Source organism: Siniperca chuatsi, linkage group LG3 (genome assembly GCF_020085105.1).
Source record: "Siniperca chuatsi isolate FFG_IHB_CAS linkage group LG3, ASM2008510v1, whole genome shotgun sequence".
In the NCBI taxonomy this organism is placed as follows: domain Eukaryota; kingdom Metazoa; phylum Chordata; class Actinopteri; order Centrarchiformes; family Sinipercidae; genus Siniperca; species Siniperca chuatsi.
The window spans coordinates 11,385,009-11,403,294 of NC_058044.1; the positions used below are offsets into that span (position 1 = coordinate 11,385,009).

The window sequence follows — 18,286 nt, forward strand, 5'->3', positions numbered from 1 at the left end:
TAAAGCTGTAAAATCAATATTTTATTAATAGAAGATTAATAGAAAAATCCACACAGAGTACAATAAGCAAAGTAAACAGTGAAAATGTTCAAAATGCTCTCTTGCAATGTTAAGAAAACTTTTAAAACAAAAAACAAAGCAACAAGAAAAACTAGTCACTCTATCCTTGGCCCGTAGCCTAATTGTTTACCAGATTTCATCAAAATCTCTTACCAGGTTTTTGAGACATCTTACAAATAAACAAATGTGACTGAGTACGTCTTTGGCCGAGGATAATATGAATATGAATTGTAGGAGTGTCCAAACTTTGTCTTGAATTATAATAATCTCAACCTGAAAACTGGAAACCAAAACATCTATGCTGGTTTCACATTAATGTCCTGTGTTAAACCGTGAACACCATGCGAGATACAGGACGACTGCCTCATCCTTGGTGATCATCTGGCAGGATCTGGAAAGGGGGGCAGGTGCAGTGGAGGACAAGACAGCACTTCTCTCTCGTAGAGCCTTTGGTGACCTGGAGCAGCCCTCTCTCAGAGACTCCATTAGGGCTGATGCATATGCTGGGGAAAGGAAGGAGAAAAAAATGTATATAATATAAAAAACACCTCACCATCACAGCAACCTCTCAGCTGCCATTGTAGCTTAAATGCAGGGCTGCCAAGAGAAGCCTGTAGAAAAGGCAGATTATGCCGTCCACAAGTTGTACATATGAATAAACCCAGAAGTAGAGACGACATATAGGACATTTGTAAATCCTTGTATTGTGTGAAGTGTTGAGGCAACGCTGCCTCACTGTGGCTAAAAAGTGCCATTAGCCACTGACAGAATATTCAAATAAAATAAATACATAGTTCCAGTTTATTAGGTACACCAAGCTAAAACTAATGCAGTCCAATACTACAGCCCTGCAATAAATTATATCTTCATGAGGGTTATAATGTTTTTTTGGGATTTGTATAACGCCTTCTTCATGTGTTTTTACTCTGAAAATGGCTGTTGGGCTGAAACAGCAGATAAAAAAAGATTCATACATGATGGAGCTAGTGAATTTAACACCTTTTTCAAAACATAATTTCTACTCTACAGAATTACCTGTGATTTACTTCAGTACACATTTTGGTGTGTTGCATCTCCTTTATAAAATAACAATACAAGCAATTCTTGGCACAATCTGGGACATTTACCACCACAATATTTTATGGCTGGAGTGCACTGGTACCAAAATAAACCAAGCACCAACCAGCACCACTGTACATACTGTACAAGGTATGTTGTACCTGGTTCCAGCGTGCCGTGTTCACGGATGTTCTGAACACCAGCACATCTGGATCTCCGTTAGAGTGGAAGCTGCAGTCCAGTACAGGTGGTTAATAATGGCTCGCCTCCACAGCTTCAGGTCCTCCCTCCCTGTCCTTTGCAGCAGTATCCAAGGTTTTTTGTAGACCTGTTTCAGAAACAGAAACAAAATGTTAAAAAAGAAAATGTAATTAAGACAATAGCCAACCTAAACTAAACTGTAAACAGCCTGTCCATAAAATCTATCTGTACTGAAGCTTTCAATGCTCAGTTTTTGCTGATGTTCAGTGTTAGTTCAATTATGTTGATTACTGATCAGGTCACAGTAAAAATGTTGAGTTGTACAGGACTGCATCATACTGAGATGTTTCTAATATTTTGCCCTCCTACATTATGTAAATGCAGTGGATTTGTTTGCTATAGAACATGCACAGCTAATGCTAGACATAAGAGTAAAGTTACACTACCTGATGAAGGAAAGGTTTGAGGTCACACTGTGAGCCACAGTGAAGCACAGATGGTGGTTGAGGAGCCAGTGGCGAGACCTCTTGCTCTGAGTCTATAAGCACTGCAGCACTGGGTGTAGGTGCATCTGATCTGTCCCTTCATTACTTGTAGTACCTCCCAAAGCCTGTAACACAGCAACATTACACCACATAAAACGAAATTATAAATGTATTAGCTGTGCAAACAAAGTCAACAATGTGTAATTAGACTTCAGGGATGTAGTGTTAGCAAACTGAGGTTACCGATTATGTCTTCTCATGTAGGTTTTACAAGATAGGATGCTAATCCTAGCTAACATTATCCATTATGCCTTATCAGCTGCGGGGTTTTACAAGCTAGCTACACTGCTTTACAACAACAAATACTTCTCATACATTGCTTCTCATTATTGAAATCATTATGCTGAATCATCTGGAAGAAAACATGACTTACGGTGCACAGCTGTCAGTCTCACACGGTCCTGGCTTCGTTATCCCGTCCTGAACTCCATCATGTCACCGGGAACATAATCCTCCTGTATAAAATGAGCGCAACACGGCCGCGGTTTTCGTTATAGATGCAGCAGTGAAGTCCCGTCTCTCCACCTGCACGCACCAGAGCCAGCTAGTTAGCAAGCTTTTTCTGAAACAGTGGACTCCATGTCCTGACAGGCTGAATTCGTAAAACACAATAATTCGCCATGATGTAAAATGGTGAAATCAAACGTAAAACTACCGAAAACAGACCGAGGAGCTGGATTACAGCCGCTCAGACCCACTACCGCCCACTACTGCACACTTAGCAGAGGCAGAGTCAACATGGCTCCAGAGCCTCTAACGACAGTATGAGACGGCTCTCTAACCAATCAGAGAGCTTGTTACACACCAGCTGATCTGCATTGTTATACCTCATTTTACCAGCGCAAGGCCCAAAGTGTCAGGAAAGGCTAAATGGAGAAGCTAAATGACTGAGCAAATCAAATAGCTAGGAAATGCAAATGGAAAAGGAAATTGGCCTTTTAAATGCCTGATTTATGAATCCAGTAATTTATTTTCTCTTTTAAACTGCATTTTCAAATAGAAATTGAAATTCCATTATTTATTTATGAATTAATTGATGTATTTTAAAAGGATGTACTTATTGACTTGTTTTAATGTTGTTTTTGTAAATCCCTTTTTAAATGTAACTATTTAGTTATGGATTAATATTTCATTTGTAAATTCTTTTATAATTCCTCTTTTTATTGCCCATTAAAAATCAAATAATCTATTTATTTATAGATTAATAAATGAATTTGTAAATAAATGTATTAATGTCTGTTTTTATTGTACAGTTAGTTATTCATTAATGAAATGCTTGATTACTATTTCCGTGACAGTTGTGGTGCCCCAACACCTCTTCAGGTCTGGGGATCAGCAGTCTGGAGTCCTACAGTTTCCAGCCTGCTGCTAACATTTTAACCCTTTACGCCCTTATTATTTGGCATAAAGTACTTTTCAGTGTGTAAATGTTCATATTTCTTGGTTGGATGTTAAAGTTGGGGGGTTAATGGGTGGCTAAGGTTCTTGAAATGTGACTGTCACCCCTGGTCCCACCCAAAATCTTCATATGCTTAATGAAGATAACTGTTTAGGATAGCTTAAGATATGATTAACTCTGCTTTTTTTCCACATCCTTAATCCAAAACTAGCACTGGTAATTCAAAATATACATTTTAGTGCTCTAGTGACATGCACTTTGCTACATTGCTGACCATTCCGTTTTGTTAGCACATCTTCTGGTTTTCCACAAGATGTCAGTGTTGCATTGCAATCAGTTACTGTCCCCCAAGAAGTTGTGTCAAAGGAGCCTATGAAAGTCTCTTGGCAGCACCTGACTCACCACTGAACACTGGTACATTTGGATGGAAAATCAGACTCTCACTCCGGCTTCAAGAAACATTCCATGTCAAATTATTTAAACTTTTCCGTCAAAATAGATGAATTTTTTTCGAGAACCTTTTTAAACTGAAATGGTTTGGCAGTAATTCATGGAGCTAACATGGAGGCCAGTGTTGATTTCTATGGTGCCAAAATAGACAGAGTAAAGCCTAAAGTAAAATAATATTTCCACCAATGGTTCCTAACATCTCAGCGATGGAACAGACTGCCAGCAGTGGTTGCAGTGCGGTCAGGTTGAGGTGAGGTTTTGGGGTTGTCGGTTCCTCCTCAAGTTTAGTTTAAGTGGAAATCGAGGTTCGGTTTGGCCTGGCTTGTGTGGGATTAGAAATGGAGCGGGAAAAGGGGAAGCTACTTGAGCAACACACTGTTCTTTTGCATTGTCAATAGATAGACAATTAACAGAACATCAAAATATGTCTGTGATTAAATAGTGTAAACATCTTGTACCATGATTCTGATCTGCACTGTCAGAACAGTTAAGTTGGACATCAAATCAAGCATATGAACATACAATTTGAGCACTACAATAATAAAACGATTTCCACCCATTGAAGTTTTTAGCGGAACACACTGTTTTCATTTCTCAGTTCCACTCTGAAAATTTTGAGTGTCCCCATGGGCAGGGTGGGGTGGCAGGCTAGGCAGAGTGAATGGGAAGGTATTACACATCATGACTACAGTCCGTCTCTGTGTCTATGTCTATGTTCCCCGACTACTGCCCTTGTGAGCTCACCGGCCACTGACAGGGAATTGGCTGCAGTCTGCTCTCACTGAGTGATTCCCCAGCGGGACAACCTGCCAAGGAGCAAGCTTGCCACCAACCCTCTCATACATTCCTCAACAGAGTGGCTGCTGCCAGCTCGGCGAGTCTGGGTGGGTGCCACCCAGTGCTTCCTTAGCTGCCCCAGACACCTGAACTAGCACAGAAGTGGAGGAGAATGAGAGAAACAGGGATAGCTGGAAGGGTGCATGGCGGGAGTGAGAGCTATGTTAAATAGCCAACAAACAGCCACTGCAGCTGTTGTGGACTTTTCCACAACGATTCCACTGTTCTAGCTTCCAGTACAGCACTAATTAAAACTGTGCCCATCCCTCTTCTTGCCAGAACTTTCCTTACATACATATATGCACACATGCATTCAGACACATGCTGTCTCTCAGATATATTCATATCCCAGCCCTCCAACCCCTGCCCATAACTCCAAAATTGTCCTCACGTTTTAATAAAGTTACTGACCACCCTCTGTTGTGAACAAAATTAACCACTTTTGTCCTTTTCCCTCACTGATTTAAAGCTGCAGTAACAGATTTTAGGGCCCACTTGGGGGCAGCAGAACAAGCTGTAAACACAACATTGACCTATTTTCACCTTATGAAGTTGTTATGGTGAACAGGTTAGCAAACAGCAGATATGGAGCAACATTTGCATTCATTTAGTTGAGTTTCTGGCAGTCTGATAAATATAAGTCCAATATTCACGCTCCTTTTAGCTTTGTTTTTGGTCTCCACCAACTCCTGAGGGAAATATCTGGCTCTTTAGCTGCTACATGCTTCACTGCGTTCAACTAACTGTGTCAGTGTGTTGTTTGGTGCTGGGCAGGTAACGTACAGTGGGTTTATCAGAGCTTTTTTGCTAAAAAAAAAAAGCAGTGAGAGTGAATCTAAACAGTAAAGTTGTGGGATGTAAAACCAAAACAAAGATGCTATGAGACTGTCCTCCCAAGCCAGTGCCCCAAAATGACATATATAATATGTTCAATAAGTGACAAAGCCCTCTAGTGACCATAGTTATTATGACGAGAACAAAGGAGACAAGTAAGGTGACAGCATTATAGAGGGACTGAGTCCACAAAGGGTGGAAGGACTTTTTGGAAGGACAACATTGTTTTTTTTAAAAGCATGACCTTGATTGTTCTCTAACCATAACCAAATGTTTATTATTGTAACCACGACAACAAAGATCCTTAACAAAACAGTCCTTAATGAAATAGTAATTTTAACCCAAACCATGATCTTTCCCTAAACCCAACCAAGTCATTTTTGTGCCTTAATGTGACCAAACCTTAAAGGGACAGTTCACCCCAAAATTACAAATACATATTTTTCCTTCCGTAGTGCTATTTATCCATCTAGATTGTTTTGGTGTGAGCTGCCAAGTTTTGGGGATATCGGCCGTAGAGATATCTGCATTTTTTGAATATAATGGGGCTATATGGCACTCAGCTTGTGGTGCTCAAAGTGCCACAAAAATACATTTGAAAAACTCAACAGCAATGTCAAATCATGACCCGGTTACTCAAGATAATCCACAGACCTTGTTGTGAGCTGTTTCATGTAGGAACTATCGGTAGAAAGAAAATAGTTCCTACATGAAACTGCTCATAACAAATCTGTGGATTATCTCGAGTAACTGGGTCATGATTTCTGGGCACAAGCCGAATGCCATATAGTCCCATTATATTAAGAAAATGCAGACATCTCTACGATATCATCAAAACTCTGCAACTCACACCAAAGCAATCTAGGTGGATAAATAGCACTACAGGTTAAGAGGAAATATATGTATTTTTGATTTTGGGTTAAACTGTCCCTTTAACTATAGGGTTGTCGCATCATTAAACGGATATATATTTCAAGAGTGATTTGAAATGGTTTTGAAAGGCACAGACAAATACTGTTGTCCTGCTGATGGGGGTTTCAAATCAGAAAACGCTGCTATGGGTTGTTCTACAGAGCATGGAAAAACAACCTATTGGCTAAAACTCTCTGTAGAGGTGAAGGGAACTGCAGGGTTGGATGATATTCCTGTCAGTTCATCACTACGAGCAACTTGTTTCAAATTACACAATCATATTTTTAATAAAAAATAGTGATTTGTGCCGCTTTAATCTTAGTGCAATTGAATCTCACTTGGTTCATCTTTGTTTCTCCTTTACTTTTCTTCTTGCGCTAATGAAAGTTAAATAACAGTTGAGGAAATGCGACACAGTGGGCAGTGGTGCGTCTTGCCCAGTATACCAAATGAGCAAAAAAGTAGGCAATTCTCTTAAAACAAGCAGTCCTGATGTTGTGCCTAGGTTTTGTGCTCTGGACCAAGGGATCGCATATATATAATTGTATTTAGTAATCGTAGTCTATAAAATGTCAGAAAACAGTGAAAAATGCCCATCACATCTTTCTTTCAGCACATCTTCTAATTGTTTGTTTGGTCTGACCAACAGTCCAAAGCCCAAAGATATTCTGTTTACAATTACATAAAACTGAGAAAAGCAACAAATCCTCACATTTGATAAGTTGGAACCTGAAAATGTGTGCTTGATAAATAACAAACGATTATTCGGTTAACAAAATTGATGACTAATCACGACTACACAGAAAGCAAATTCTTCTCTCCATACCTCGGAGGACACATGCTGTAAAAAAAAAAACTGAAATATATTGCTTTTCTCAGTGGTTGGGTCCTAATTGCTGCACAAAAGAATAATGAAGTGTATTGGCTTCCAAGAGAAACCTTTGGTCCCAGCCACTTCCCTTCACCTTCTCCAGAGTGGGCATTCCTATATAGATTAGCTGGAAATCTTTCCTGTTCTATCGAGGATAATCCCCCGAAACAAGGCTGCTCGGCTCTCATATTAAGAATGATTTAGGCACAGTGAATTCCGGTCAGGTCAAGTTTGTTCCAGTTGTTATATGTACCTTGTGGAGAGAATAGGAGCAGACAGAAGGAAGGAAATGAAAAGAAGGCAACTTTTTTACTGTTCAAACAGAGTTCAAAGTCATCATGTGGATATGAAACATGAATTAAGGTCACTGATGCACGACAGCTCAGTCCATTTGAAAGAAAGTGTGTGTGTGTAGTTTGAACAAGGATGTCTAGGAGTTAACTTTTTAAGACATTTGAGGTCTTGCGGATATTTCCACATCAGGTTTTCCTTCAGCCTCACACACAGTACCCACCACATAGCAGAACATTCATCAGGAGTGTATTAGTATGAATGAGAATTACAAGGAAGCGCGGGTGCACATGGGCTTTTTTACTCCCGGGGTCACACAGAAGAGAGTGACTCACATTTACTCCACATAATGTGATTTAAAAGTGACTGAGAGGACAGTGCTGCCTTTAAGATAACAGGAAGCTTTAATTATCCCTGTGGCAAAATTGTGTAAGCTGCTGTGATGTGATTCTATTTCCATTTCTAAACTGAAACAAATGAGCCTAGTTCATTTCTTTCTGTCCTTTCTGGCACAGATTCCTGAATACGGGGAATGATTTGGCAACAGAACCAATAAGCTCAGCTTTATTTAGTTCAGCTCATTTTAGTCAAATTCAATAGAGTAAAAAAGAAATCTGGGAAGATTGCTGAGGCAGTGAGCTGTCACACTCTCTCTACTCTTCTGCAGCTTTTGTAGGCAAAGGCAAGCAAGAGAAAATGGCTCCCTAACAAGATTTATAATTTTACGCCAAGGGTTCAAGCTTTGGCTCATTCCCCCTGAGTGGGATTGGTCAGCATCTATAATTTTAATTCATTCATGGAAACACTGCACTGTGTTCCTCCTTATAGTGGCTGTGTGTCAGAGGAGATGTGGGTCCAATAGGAACATAATACCAGAATTAGCCGTGGAAAAGCCTCCTCTGATGGAGCACAGGGAAAAAAGACTGGCTTATTTCAAGCTAAAGTGAAAAGGACAGTATGGGCAAGACAGGGGTTTTAGTGGTTTTACAGTTCAGTGGTGGTGTTTGAAAACATGGTCTTTCAGCAACGTGGGTGGCACGGTTGTTCCTTGCATCTCTGCTATTGTATTGTCATTGGCTCTATGCACTTGTCAGCATCATTGCTCACTTTCTCAGGATAAATGTTGATTTTGCTTTATATAAGGAAAGCCGAGGCAGCAGCGCTTTGATTCGTGAAATTGCCATGGCCTCGGTGTGAGAGCTTGTGTCACTGCAGATGTCCAAATTCCTCTGACATGTTTATTGTTTTCTTTTATTTTGCAGAGGCCATTCTGCACAGCTCTAGCGCCACTGTTCCTGTAGCTACTCCTCCAAAGCGAAATCTTGTGTGTCGTGTAAACAGAGAACCAGAAAATAACAAGCACAAGAAAAGAGAAAATTTCCACCCCAGAGTCGTCCTCCTTTTTCTCCCTAGCCCTCTTCAGTGTACCCACCACTTGTTGTCCTTTATTTGTGGCCTAAGTGCTTTGGCATTAAATCTTATTATTTTTTGGTAAATAAACCAGTTTCTGGTAGAAATTACACACAACTTGGTGTGAGGTCCTTTTCAGAAAGGGGCCTGGATCCTTTTATCTAAAATGTTTTCTATTTCTGCTTTTGTAAGACACTTTTGACTGCTTTGAAAGAGAGAAACAAGGTTTTTCTTGCGTTTCTGGGGGTGAGGTTGGGGATTTTTCTCAGCATTGTGGTGAGATTTATTCGAAGAGGCTGCATTTTTTCCTGATTTCCCCCTTTGTTCTCTGTAAGTAGTTCCAGGTCCCCCCTCACTCACACACACACACACACACACACACACTCATCTGTGTGTGTAAATGTGCACGAGACTCTGTGATTTTGCACATCGGTGTATGTGTGTGTGTGTGGAGCACATGTGTGAATGTGTGTGCGTGAGGCGGGGACTTGATGTGACACCTGCTGTTGGGATGAATAGGGTCAGTGGCAGGGCCCTTCAGCAGGCAGCAGCTGCTTGTTCTCACTGCAAGCCCGACTCTCTCAGCGCTCCAAAGCCTCCAGGACTACAACTGAGGCCCTGACACAACACATAGTGCCCCCTACCATCATCTCCTATCATTACAGTTATTATCTTCAAGTATTGCAATTCCCCCTCTCCCAGGGTCACGATCTTAATCGTTTGGAAGGAAATGTGAAATTGACCTGAGGAAAAGATCAAAAACAAACTTCAATTTCCATTCTTGCGCTCTCTGAACACAGGAAGAGTTTTCCAGACAGCTGCTGACAGACAAAGATTCTTGGTATTTGGTTGATCTGACCTGTCTATGCTCTCTTGCTGTGTGGTAGTCTGCCCTGCGTGTGACTTAGTGGGTCTGAAAACATTCCCTGTGGCATAACAGAGGAAGAGGGCAGAACATAAACAATGAGGTATAAAAACATCATTCTGTGTTTTAGCAGTGTTTCAAATGCCTGTATGTTAAATGTTACATTTGTCTTCTTTTTTGATAGATTTTTAATTTGAAAATCAGAAACATCATCAGACACATCATATGGTAGACTAGACAAATCAAAGTAAATATCCTTTCATAGCATTTTGTAGGCAGTAGAGCTGTAGTATTTTCCCTTATCTATCCACCAGAGGTCAGCCTTTTATTAACAAATTATGATGAAGTCTCACAAAATTGCTTTTTTTCCACAAAGAAAACTTATACTTAATGGGACATTTAATAACATACCAATGATTCATGAGCAATAGTTGAAATTTTGTGCAGCATTTCGCTGGACAAAGTAGATCCCATGTACAATAACAGGGGTGGTGTTTCTGTGACACTGGTGATGCCAGTGCAAGCAAAAACACTCCTGTCATCACAGTCCATTTGGGCTGAAGCACACAAGCAAAGTACAGAGTGTGGTCCTGTTGCAGTGCATTTGTTAAATGAAGGGTTCCTTCAACAGACATCAAACAGGCAACTAATGGTGCTTGGGGGTATTCCAGGTTTTTGCCTTGCTGACTAGGAAGAGAAATAACAGCCTTGAACAGAAAAAGGCAACAAGTTTTCCAGTTGTGTTGAAAATTATTTTTACTCAACAAAATACTTGACATTACAACATGTTCTGAGAGTGATGAAAACTTTCTCACTTCTGTTAACCATTCTCATTAACCTGAACACCTCTTAAGTTATCCTCTAATGATGCATGTCCCTTTTAGTTTGAGCCATGTAGGTTGTAAGAAGTAGCTCTAAGATGAAGGTTGTATGGGCTTGGTCCTTTTGGAGAGTTTGTAGTTGAAGTACATGGTAGCCTTGGACTGTGGGGCTCTCCTGGGCCAGCAGGTGCGTCCATTGCCGAAGTAGTCCTCCAAACACTGACAGGTGTAGGAACCATCTGTGTTGACACACTGAGCGTGGCGGCTGCACCGGTGAGACCCGGTTAAACATTCATCCTTATCTGTGGAGAGGAGGAGGAGAAGGAGATTTGAGATTTGTTTATACATGACGAATGCTTGTCAGATATTTAATAATTTCTTATCACAGCTAAGTCATATTAGACCAGTATGGAGAGAGCAAAGGGTTTTGAGAAACTGTCTTCAAACCTGCTCCAGAGATAATTTTGCAGTGCTCATTACATGGACGTAAACAAAAACAGCTTGTGGGTGAGCCCACAGTTGAGTGGGTGAGCTATGAGTGCTCATCAAATAAACATGGTCTCTGGATCCTCTGCTGCCAAAGCACATCTTCACATGATCCCTCTCTCTGCCAATTAACACAGATGAGAACATGTGGAGCTGTGCTGTGATCCATTTAGTCATTTACAGGATTGGACATGGAACAGATCTGAAAGTGGCTTAAAAAGATTTCATACATGTGCGTCCCTGTGGCCTAGGGGTCTGAGACGCATAACACGTCGATTCTGGTGAGGGACTTCTGTTGCATGATATCCCCTATACTCTCTCCCCATGATTCCTGTCAAATTATCTGAAAATGTTAAATCATAAAATGTCACATATACCTTAACATCCAAGCACATACACAACACACATACTCACATACGCCACCATTTTATGAGCTTTATGAGAAACATGTGACCATCTGCTTTACAACTACTGGATATTTAAGTGCTCCAAAAACACATTACATCATTATCTCTGTTTAATAACAAATAAAGACCACACCTCGACATTGCAGCAAGCTCTGGTGTGTCCCCATCACAAAGCCATCTTGGCACACACAGACAAAGTTGCCAAAAGTGTTCTTGCAGATCTGCCGTGGGGGACATACATCAGCATCCCGCTGACACTCATCTACATCTGCAACACAACACAAACATGTGTCAAACACCAGCAACACATTAGGCTAATTTCATTGCACAACAGTCCAAATTTTTGGCCTTCTCGTCCACACAACCCAGCCCCCCCTCACCTCTTTAAAACAAACACACACACACACATACAAACTGAACCTCTCAAGGACATGGTGCTAAAATTTTTCTTGTCTTTGCTCAAAACAATAATTACCTTCAAAAAGACACGAGAGGCACAAATGAGTACCTTAACCTTGCAACCACGTCTTTGTACTGAAGCTTTGAAAGGTGCGCTGCTGTTCAAATACAAGGAATGACCCAAATACACAAATGTTTCACATCAAGTGTGCGGAATGAAGTCATTGATGGTGTCTTCTGGGCTACATTTGCTAATAATGACACACAAATAAATGGTTCTCTAAATGTATCTCAAGTCAGTTGTGACCATAGGCAAGTTTATCATAGACCCACCCAGCTACATCTTTCTTTTTAAAATGATTTATTTAAACTTTATTCTACCAGGATAGTCTCTTGAGATCAGGATCTTTTTTCGTACCTTTTTTTGAGAGTCCCATCCGAAATGGCAACAGATACAGACAATAAATATGACAGAAAATACCAAGGTGTACTTAATAAACCTAACCCTTATTTACAAGTAGAGAAACACCTGTAGGTTTTATAAGTTTGACAAATGATGTAACTTTACTGCTCCATGTACAGTACCTTGTATACTTGTCCCACGCTGCTTTAAACACAGTTTGGTGAGGCAAAAGAGCTATGATTTCTCTCTGTCTTGGATGTTGAATGGTTCCCACCAAAATCTCTCTCACAGTGTGAAACAGCCGTGAGAGAGGCTGTTTGAAGGCTTGCTTCATTACAGGACAGGAGGTGTCTGCTGCTGAGTTATCGAGGGGGACTTAAGTCATAAAGCGGTTGGACACTGAGGAGAGAGTCCAGGGTATGTTTTTCTTTACATTAGGTAATTAAAGGCTTTTTACCATTGGGTGAACAGACCCAGTGGAGAGGGGCCACTGACAAGTTTGCTTCAGGTAGTTAACATAATGTGCATGGGAAGCCTCTGTGTGTGCATCACCTGCTCTACAAATAAAGCCAAATACAAAAGATCTGGCAAGGCATGGTGGTGGCAACAATAACACACAAATAAAAAAGAAATGCTATATGTAAATGAGTAAGGAGGAGTTGTTACTATGATTCGCTATATCACCGTTTTCACTGCAGGAACTTTCCCAGGGGACCTGGACCCTTTTTTGGAACTCAGGAACTAACCTGCATTTGGATGAATTAGGAAATGTTTGTTCTTCCCTGAAAAGTTCCTGCTCCTGTGGACATTTTCACAGTATTTTAAAAACAGCAAACAAAGTGTCTTGCTTTACAGCTCTTTCCTTTAATATGTTCAAGATGAACCATTATGGAGCCACAAAGGAGATTTTATGATTAGACAATGAAGTTCAGGATTTGTTTATCCTGCATGAACTGATATTGGCCACTTCTAACCACTGTAAATACAATATTGACATATGACCTTTTAAGTTCATATGGCGAACTTGTTAGCAAACACTTCGCTATTTATTCATCCAGCAAGTATGTAGCAACATTTAGCATTCATTTGGAGACATGTTTCTGGCCACCTGATGAATGTAAGTCTTGTCACTAAGTTTGGTCTTTACCAACTCCTGAGAAAAATATCTGACTATTTAGCTGCAAAATGCTCCACTATGTTCACAAGCTAGTTGCTACCTTTGTCTGCCTGCCGTTTGGTCCTGGGTAGATAGTGTACAGTGGGTTTTTAGAGCTTGCTGCTTACTGAAACAGGGTTGATGAGAGCAGTGAGAGTGAACCAAAACAATGAGCTGAAAGACGCTGAATACCCCTAGAGCTCAGGAGCGATAATTCATTGGGGGTTCATCACTACAAGCTGAAATGATGTTAACAGCTACAACCCCTGCTAATGATTAGTTAGGGCAAAAAAAACAACCCCTCTGAAACATGATCATGATGTCAGACTGAATAATGAAGTGAATAGAAATGGTAGTTCAGGCTTACTATCAGGCTAAGAAAAACCATGGAAAGTAAAACTAAATTTAAACGTGAGCCGTGTTTCTATGGTAATTCACCATATTGATAAGCTGAGGGGTGTTTCTGAAGAAGCATTACCTTCACAGGTCTTGTTGTCAGTGGCCAGGTGGAGGCCGGGGGGACACAGACAGCGCACCGCTCCCCCTCTCTCCATCTGGCAACCAAACTGGCAGCGCAGGGAGAAACATGCAGCCTCTCCTGGAAGACAGACAGGGAAACACTGGCTGAGGATCGGTCAGAGAAATGGGCCACTGGATAACCGCTGAGAGCACACACAAAAACTGGGACTGGTAATGAAGCCTTAAACAAAAATGGTGGCCAAACACTACTTAAACAAAAATCTGTATCTTACATAAATCAGTCATTTATATATTTTGCCCTTTAAATACCCTATCGCCACTAAACTTTGTTATGATATCACTATCTATAATATAAACTGTGAATTTCTGTCATAAACATTTATGTTAGCCTAGAAAGGTGTGTAAACTGAGTACCAAGTCCTCCGACACTTTAATCTCCTATTATGGTATAAAGATGGCAGATGGCTTTTCGTGGAAAACTGATCCAACATCAGAAATATCATTTGTCACTTTACAGATTTTCTTCATTTCTTCATTTTCATTTTTTGATTTGTGATTTGATTTGTTTTAAATGTTCTGTTTAAACAAGAAATTACTCACTGGTGCAGGTGGATCCATCTGCACTGAGTGTGTATCCAGGTTCACAGTAACAGCGATAGCTACCGTGTGTATTCATGCAGCGCTGGGAACATGGTCTCTCCAGGAAACCGCACTCATTCACATCTGGAGTCAATATGAAACATTATTCAAGCAGCAGATAGAAATCCCTGCAGTAAATGATGCAGGAGAACACAGGTAATGGTTAAGAAATTAGAAACATAAGACTGACAATGATTTTGTGCATTATACCTTCATCACACTGAGGTCCTTTATACCCTGTGGAGCATAAACACTTGTCTGGTCCCACACATTTTCCATTTACACATTTCTTCTTGCACACTGCTGTGGAGGATGATAGACACAATATAAGCCAAATCATGCTAACATCACTAACTTCTGTACACTGGTATATGATAAGATCCATCATTATAGTAAAAGTATACTTTGTAAATAAAAAATTAAAGCAGCATTAATTAATTTTTTGTCCACTTGAGGGCAATGGAAAAAGCTGTAAACACAACACTGACATGCATCATGTTATAAAGTTGATATGGTGATAATATGGTGTTAGTAAACAATTTTCTATTTACACATCCAGCATATACAGAGCATGTGGAGTTGTGTTTCAAGGTGCCTGACAATTATAAGTCCAATACTAACTCTCCTTTTACGTCTGTTCTCCATCAACTACTGAGGGAAATATCTGGCTATTTAGCTGTTAATTGCTTCACGTCTGTCGTTTGGTGCTGAGCAGGTAGCATACAGCGGTTTATCAGAGCTTTTTCACTGAAACAGCTGTCTGCAGTGGCTTGGAACAATGTTGATGAGAATGGTGAGAGTGAACAAAACAGTTTTGAGCCGTAAAACCAAAACACTGAGCTGAAAGATACTAAAACACTCCGTAGAGCTGAGGGGCACTGCAGAGTTTGTTAATACGAGGAACACCTTTTGGATTACATATAGTCATTTGATGCATTGACAGTATAGAAAGTGCAGCTATAAAAATAAGAAATTCCCCCATTTCAAGTAAAACTCTTGAGTTCACAGTTCTATTTAAGCAAAGGTACAAGAAGTAGTATCAGTACTTGAGTATTAAAAGTAAAAGTAGATGTTTCAGAGTAGATGTTTCAGAGTGTTACATTATATATAAAAATATTGGATTTTTACTGATGCATTGACATGCGGGCACACTTTTGATTGTGAAATCTCAAACAGTGCATTGCATTATATAAGCTCATCAAATGTTATCATCACACATATGTAAAATCTTAATCTGCAAAGTAACTAGTAACTACAGCTTTCAGATAAATGTAGTGGAGTAAAAAATACATTATTTCCCTCTGAAATGTAGTGGTGTAAAAGAGTAAAGTAGCATAGAAAGGAAATACATAAGTAAAGCACAAGTACCTCAAAATTGTACTTGAGTGAAGTATTTCAGTAAATGTATTTATTTACTTTCCACCACTAATTATTCTAATGTAGAAATGTTGAAGAAAATTGCAAAGAAAAGAACTGCAAATCCAAGAATCAAAACTTCCTTACACTTAATTACTGGTGTTTGTTGTTTTGCTGAGATGCCGAACTGATAACCTGTGAACTGTGGGTAATGTGTCATTGTAGTTGTGCAGTCACTAAATTGCAGAATGACTTACGCAGACAAATGCCGTTAACATTCCTCCATCCCAAACAACAGGAAGTAGTCTGACAGTAGCTGCAGAGTCCTGGCCGTAAGCGACCCCCAGTGTGCTCCAGCACAACCTCCACTGACCTTTGGAGGCTGGAACAAAAGGTTATCAGACCATTTAGCATCGTCAAGCCTTCAGGGCTTCAATTTTGAAAAAGTTTGTAGACAGCAGACCAAGGTTTTCACTGCAAGCAACTGTGAAACTGAAAACAGTATTGGACAACAAATTCAATGAAAGTGATTACAAATCAGGAAAATTAGACACCTTAAACAGGAGTTAGATCAATGGTATTCTAAAACTGAATTAGTACAGTAACAAGGAAATTGGATTCACAAAAGTATAAACTGTTGTCAAATTACTTACATTGTTCCTCATGGTAGAAAGAAACAAAGTATCTCAGGTGAAAGATCATCATTAAGTCCCAAAAGACGTAAGCACAGTAATTAATCTATAGTAAACATACACAAATCCAAAATCACTCCCTTGTTCACTCATTTATCACCTCCTATATAATAAACACTTAGTAGTTCACTCTATAGTGAGCAGTACATTGAGATTTCAAACATTTATTAATCACTGACAGGTTCTTATAACACATCCATAGTCACACAACGGTAATTTTCACATCCATATAATGTGATGCATTGCATTGTGGGACTGTTAGCTAAACGTACATGTCAAAACCAAGGGAGTAGTCCAAACATACGCAAACAAATCCGTAAGGGAGCTGGCAGAAAATCCAAAAGTCCATAAACGAGCAAAAGTCCAAGGAATAAAGAAAATTTCCAATAAACACATGAAACACTGGAGAAGGGCTGGCACGCTTGACACAAACTGACGAAGATAATCTGACACAGAACAAAAGAAGCACACAGACTTAAATACATTCAGGTGAGGGGAGAAAACAAGACACAGGTGAAACTAATCAGGGCAGGGCAAACAATCAAAACTGGCAGGAAAAGACAGGAAGTAAAACTGACACATGACGCCGAAATAGCTGTAATAAAAAAGATAACTCCAGGGCATTTGTGGAGTAGATAAAAGATATCAGTATTGTCAGTATTTGCTTGATCACACATATCTGACAAAATGGTGTTCGTTAACAATGGAACTTTTGTTTGTCTTTATTGCAAGACACTGTATGTAGAACAGACAGCCATAATAGTATCATGACAACAATAATCAGGAGACAGACATAACAGCAATCCTGACACAATAATTATTTCTTATATCCTGAATATAAAAACAAAAATACATTGAAAATATTATGTAATAAAGACAATAAATAATAAAGGTAACTAAAAAGATAAAATGTAGGGATTGAATAAAAGAAAAAAAGGAATAGCCAGAGATGTTTTGATGCAGTCAAGAATGAATCTAGTCCACAATGAAATGCCACCAAGTTGCAATCCCATATTTAGGTAAATATCTCAAGCATTTTATAGCTTACCAGATCTTTTGAGCATGCTAGAATCCACTTACTGCAGCTGTATACTGTAACTACTTATGAAACACCTTCCTCATTCCCATGCATTCACCAGAAATTCTAAGCAGTAATAATTTCTCTCTCATTAAAATCTGCTGTCATAAACAAAAGTGCAATAAACTACATGGCCTACAGAACCATTGAACAAGCTTCATTCATAGCTGCTGTTAAATCTCCTCACACCCACACTGCAGTAAGAGGCTATTAAATGATTAGACACAGGCCAAGTAGGTTCATTTCACATGCTCACACTATACTGGAAGAGCCCACCAACAGTCCCTTTTTAAAGAAGTTGACTAAATTGCACAGATTCATGTTGTCCTCGTAGTTGAGCAGCACTTTATTGCTCTTGGGGAAAAGGATAGATTACTATAATGATACAATTCAGATTTTTTTAATAGCAAAAAACAGATTCACTTCATGAAAACTTTTCATGAAGTGTCTTACCTGTCCTGATGATGAGCCACAGAGAATGTAATGAAATGCACCATCACCACAAAGACCCTTTGACTTATTTCAATCATTTTCTTCCACCACAGTTTCTATTATAAACCTTTAAGTTCATATTAGCTGCCTCTATCCTCCGAAACCTTCTCTCCCCCAAATGAGACACTTGTTTCGTGGTGTGT

General features: G+C 39.7%; 1 protein-coding gene and 1 long non-coding RNA gene across 4 annotated transcripts; both read right to left on the bottom strand.

Annotated features, from left to right (window-relative positions):
• LOC122873683 lies at window positions 1–2,628 on the bottom strand. Its single transcript, XR_006377493.1, has 4 exons — window positions 2,239–2,628; window positions 1,767–1,930; window positions 1,281–1,447; window positions 1–563 (listed from the first exon to the last, which is right to left on the bottom strand). It is a non-coding gene; the product is annotated as an uncharacterized LOC122873683 (long non-coding RNA).
• A 7,366-nt stretch (window positions 2,629–9,994) lies between these two features.
• On the bottom strand, window positions 9,995–18,286 carry LOC122873684 (nephronectin). 3 transcript variants are annotated; one of them, XM_044190721.1, is made up of 8 exons: window positions 18,105–18,286; window positions 16,139–16,263; window positions 14,736–14,828; window positions 14,487–14,609; window positions 13,885–14,004; window positions 11,582–11,716; window positions 11,272–11,384; window positions 10,692–10,857 (listed from the first exon to the last, which is right to left on the bottom strand). In XM_044190721.1, the coding sequence occupies exons 1-8, from the start codon at window positions 18,179–18,181 to the stop codon at window positions 10,840–10,842; spliced, it is 804 nt and encodes a 267-aa protein (XP_044046656.1). In that variant the 5' UTR covers window positions 18,182–18,286; the 3' UTR covers window positions 10,692–10,839. The 3 variants fall into 3 exon arrangements, with proteins under 3 accessions (XP_044046655.1, XP_044046654.1, XP_044046656.1); XM_044190720.1 differs by lacking the exon at window positions 11,272–11,384 and having other exon boundaries at window positions 9,995–10,857; window positions 14,736–14,825; XM_044190719.1 differs by lacking the exon at window positions 11,272–11,384 and having other exon boundaries at window positions 9,997–10,857.